Source organism: Penaeus japonicus, unplaced genomic scaffold (genome assembly GCF_977035675.1).
Source record: "Penaeus japonicus unplaced genomic scaffold, GWHDUDI00000001_assembly GWHDUDI00000026, whole genome shotgun sequence".
Lineage (NCBI taxonomy): Eukaryota > Metazoa > Arthropoda > Malacostraca > Decapoda > Penaeidae > Penaeus > Penaeus japonicus.
In genome coordinates, this window is record NW_028234428.1 from 3,294,125 (window position 1) to 3,299,124 (window position 5,000).

At 35.8% G+C, this 5,000-nt stretch overlaps 1 protein-coding gene across 1 annotated transcript in view; it reads left to right on the top strand.

The window, feature by feature from the left end:
* LOC122249785 (uncharacterized) overlaps nucleotides 1-4,777 on the top strand; it is a 36,544-nt gene extending 31,767 nt beyond the window's left edge. The window contains exons 7-10 of the mRNA XM_086551852.1: nucleotides 63-230; nucleotides 1,186-1,313; nucleotides 1,567-1,798; nucleotides 2,076-4,777. Of these exons, the coding sequence (XP_086407978.1) occupies nucleotides 63-230; nucleotides 1,186-1,313; nucleotides 1,567-1,798; nucleotides 2,076-2,357 (810 nt within the window). The 3' untranslated portion in view covers nucleotides 2,358-4,777. The remainder of the gene's footprint in view (nucleotides 1-62; nucleotides 231-1,185; nucleotides 1,314-1,566; nucleotides 1,799-2,075) is intronic.
* Nucleotides 4,778-5,000: the final 223 nt, after the last annotated feature.

Here is a 5,000-nt window from a genome sequence, read left to right on the forward strand (position 1 = left end):
ACACTACAAGTTTCTCCTTGTAATGTCACATATATTTATTTTTTTACATCCTTATTCCCTAGGTACATTACGGATTTGTATTGAAAACGACATACAATAATAATACAGCCGGTATCGAGTACATGCAGAAGGGCATTAGCAGCGGTGCAGAGGGCACACAGGATGGCCGTTTTTACTTCCATCTCGGGGATGCTCTGCAGAGGGAAGGGAAGACGGAGGAGGCATACAAGGTAGTATCTCACTCACATTTTTTTCAATAATTTTTCTTTCGTATTTGTAGATATCTTTAATATGCGTTCATGTATGAGGACATTGTGTTTGGTCGAGAATGCGTTTTACTTGCTCTTTCTTTTTTTTTTTTTTTTTTTTTTTTTTTTCTCGCTTCTCTCTTCTCTCGCTTTTTATAATACTATCTTTCTTCCTCTACTTCCTGTGTCTCTTTTTTTTTTTTTTTTTTTTTTGCTTTCTTTCTTTCTTTATTCTCGTTTCTCTCTTCATCTTTTCTCGCTTCTCTCTTCTCTCTTTTCTCATCTATCTCTCTTCTCTACTTCCCTGTGTCTCCTTCTCTCTCTATATATATCTTTCTCTCTCTCTCTGTATCTTCACTTTCTCTTCCTCTCTCTCTGTTTCTGTGTGTCTTTCTCTCTCTCTCTTATTCTGTTTCTCTTTCCATTTCTCTCTCCCTCTCTCTCTGTTTCAATCTCTCTCTCTCTCTCTCTCTCTCTCTCTCTCTCTCTCTCTCTCTCTCTCTCTCTCTCTCTCTCTCCCTCCCTCCCTCTCCCTCTCCCTCTCCCTCTCTTTCCCTCTTGTGTCTCCTCTCTCTGTTTCTCTTTCTCTTCTTCTCTCCTTTCTCTTTCTCTCTCTTTTTCTGCTTCCCTTTCTCTCTCTCTGTTTCTCTTTCAGTTTCTCTCTCTTTCTCTCTCTCTCTCTCTCTCTCTCTCTCTCTCTCTCTCTCTCTCTCTCTCTCTTTCTGATTACATTTTTCCCCGTCCTCTCTCCCTTCTTCCCTTCTCTTGTTCAAATTCTCTTCTTCCTACTCTTCCTTTTTTTTTTGTCTCCTACTCTTCTTCCATCGCTCTCTCCCTCTCCCCTTCTTGTTTCCAAACCCTCCCATTTCTTTTCCCTCCCTTTCAGACAAATCTGCCTTCCCCTCTAAACTCATCCCCTTCTCCCATCTGCCCACAGTTGTATGATGCTGCTGTGGAGAAGGGTTTGTTCCTCAGCCGATACCAACGGTCGCTGTACAATGTGGACAGGCTTCGTTCCCAGCCTGTCTGGGCACAGGAGGAGACAACATATCAGGAGTTCTTCAGGTAAGTAGGCTTTTGTAAATTTTGCTGCTTGATTGTTTTCTTCTGTTGTTGTTTTTTTTTTTTATCTTTTCACCCTTTATCTGGGGAAATTTTCAACATTTTTCTTTTTAGAGGAAAGAATGTAATTTCATGTTGATGAAATATTTTTTTTGTATCAGAGATCTTTTTTTTCCAAGCGCTTCTACATTTGTAAGAAATTTTTACATAAACCTTTTTTTTTTAATACAAAATGATATTTGCATCTACCTTTCAGAAAACTGGAGCAGAACTGGCTAATAATCCGAAAGGAAGGTTTGGAGGCACTAGCTCAACCACCCCAGGATGGTTTCCGCCCGGAAGCAGAGAACCTCCAAGATACGGGTGACTGGAAGCAATATGAGATCTTCTCCCGTGGAAGGAAGATAACAGCAAATTGTGCAAAGACCCCTCAGACATGTGCACTTGTAGAAAGCTTTAAACCTGCTGCAGGATGCAAGCGTGGACAGGTAGATCTAAATGTGTTTTGGCTTTGTTCTATGTGCATCTTTTGTTGGGGATGTGTGTTAAAGTCTCTTTTTCTAACTAAGGATTATACTTTACTATATTTATTAATATAGTTGGGTGTTTTTTTGCAGTATTTTAGTTATATTAGAATTGTACTGATAATCTATGGTTTACAGGCTACAATTTGAGCATCAAGTCACATTAGTCATAAGTTACACTCATTTCTTTTTAGTCATATAGATACTAATTTGTTTTTGTTTTGTTTTTTCTCCACTCTAGGTGAAGTTTAGTGTCATGTACCCTGGCACACATGTCCATGCTCACACTGGCCCAACCAATTGTCGCTTACGAGCTCATCTGGGTCTACTCATACCTGAAGGGCTACGCTTGCGAGTGGGTGACACCAATCTAAGCTGGGCTGAAGGGAGAGTCTTTGTGTTTGATGACAGCTGGGAACACGAAGTCTGGCATGAAGGTGATTCACCGCGGCTGATCCTCATAGTGGATGTGTGGCACCCAGAGCTCACAGAAGAAGAAAGGACTTCCTTGTCCGCAATATAATTTTAACTCATGTGCTTGTGTTCCTTAGGTGGCCAGTAGTGTTTCCTTCTTTAGTAATCTTAAACAAGGTACTTATTTAAGTAAATAAGTTTAGTCACAATTTCAATGATAGAACAAACAGGGCAGAGAACAACAACTTTAATTCAGTTCAATTGGTGTAGAGATGCTTATGATGTCTTTTGATACTGCATTTTTTTTTTCATTTCTTTTCTTTTCTTAGATCTCTCTTTTGTTATATACAACAGTCTTGTAAATTATGTTAAGATTCAGTTCCAGATAACTTTCCAAAGTTGTAGTGTCTGCCAGTCAAAAATCTGTTACCTCTCTCCAGAAACCAAGATATAGTCTCAAATGTCAGAAAGTTTTAGTCAACCCTTCCCACTCTCTGTTTGTTTCCTCTTCTTGCTTTTCATTGCTGACAGATTATAGTTAATCCCAGCATCACTCATGGTTTACAGGATGTGGATATTTTGATATCTCATGAAAGATGGGAGTGGCTCATGAAAGGAGAGTTATATTGTATACAATGATGGGACTGGCATCCGGCAGATACACTGCCACTGTTTAACCTACCCACTCCCATTTTCTGTTGTTTTTTCTTTCTTTTTACATGATTTAAAGTGAGGGGTAACCTTGATTGATAATATCTGATAGATAATGATGAGACAGAGATTATCTTTTATATATATATATATATATATATATATATATATATATATATATATATATATATATATAATATATATATATATATATATATATATACCTATATGTATATACATACATACAAACCTACATACATACATACTGTTGGTTCCGACACAAGAAGGAAACATCTCGTTTTGATGGTGATGATGGACAGCTTTTATTTACTGATAAAAAACAGATTTATTTTTTCTTTTCTTTTATGGAATTGATCAGTCGAATATGCTGTGGCCCTTATTTGTCAGTACATCAGTGGGCTTCCTTTGAGCTTGAAGACAATACAAGAAACTTTTATGAGTGAATAGCTGGAAATGTAGACAGTGGCAAAGTTACTTTTTTGCTTTTCCTGTTAGTATTTTTTTCAAGATAGGGAGTCACATGTGACTGGTGCACGAAGCCATCTTCAATATTTTTATATCAACTGTTGTTAATGATGGTGCCAGTGTCAGACTTTCTGCTGTAAAGATATAGGATAGAAATTTGTTGATAGTATGTGTGAAAGTTCTATAATCTAGCAAGAATGAGGTTTTGGGATCATAGTTGATACTCTCAGATTGTCTTATTTGAATTTTGGAATTTGACTATGTTTTTTTTTTATGGTGCTTATTCTTTTGTCACATTTCTCATTATTTTTTGCTGGTAACTGGTGCTATTCTCTTTTTACTATTTCAGGAAACCAGTAGCACACACAGAGAAAAACAAAAACAAAAAGAAATAGTTATGGCTTGTAATAATATGTTTATTGGGCTGAGGAAAGAGTCCACACCTTACAATATCAATCATGGTAGAGTCACAGGGAGAAACATTTCATTTTTCTCTCTTTCCTTTTTTTTTTTTTTTTATAAAATCGTATTCAACCTGTTCTGTACTTTACTAGTCAGGAATTTAAAACAGGTCACGGATAACTTCCTTTTTGTGCCTTAGCCGTGCTCAAATCTTGTAAGACCTGAGGCCGCAGGAGTCTTAGGCATCCGTGCAGTATCCTAATGGTGGTCTTAGTTTTTGATAATGGTCATCGTATGAGCGTTAGTGAGTGGAGTTCAAATGAATGCTTAGAAAGCAAATACAGTCACACACATATATGTTGTATTTAATGGTGAAATGAAGTTTTGTTGTTAGTTTACTTTTTTTTTTTTTTTTACTGACATTGCCAAATCAAAATCTAAAACAGTTGTTATTAGGCTTTGGTAGCAATGGTGGCACATTAATCCATGTTTATTTTTATGTGATGATTAAGTAGACCTGTTCTTTATTCATTATTGGTGTACATGTAATGTTTGTGAACTTTATATCTTTTAAGTTTATTCAATAATAAATGTCAATTTGCTGTGAATCATAATGACCACAAAAAAGTTGTAAAAGTTTTTGTTGTGTGATATACTTGTTGGTCTTTGTTTATACTTAGTGTCTTGTAGGTATTTTAAAAATGAAGATAACAAGTTCCAAAAGAGTGGTTGGTAAGCATCCTGTGCAAATTAGGATGTGGATAAAATGGTGTACTGTTGTCTTTTTTTATCAGATAAATCAGTTGTATTCAGAAATGTAACAAGAATTTTATTATATATTGTTTTCTTGAATGGCCTGTATGATATTTGTAAAAACCTGCACAAGTGATGTAAAATTGTTGTTTTTTTTTCAATTAAGGTTGTCTTGAATATGTGAAAAAGAACAAACTAGCGGTTCCCTTTTTCTTGAATAAATGAATATTATTGTTATATTGTATTATTATTCATACATTCAAGTATTGTTTATCCAAACTGTAGATGGGAAGTTTACAGTTTTCCTTATTGAAGTATTGGGAGGTCTAATAATTTAAAAGAATTTATGCTTGGAATAAAAAAGTTAGCAAATGATATTCCTCTGACGCTGTGACAGAGTTTACTAGAACTTTATTTCATCCCATATCATCTTGCCTATAAGTCTCACTCAGGATGTACT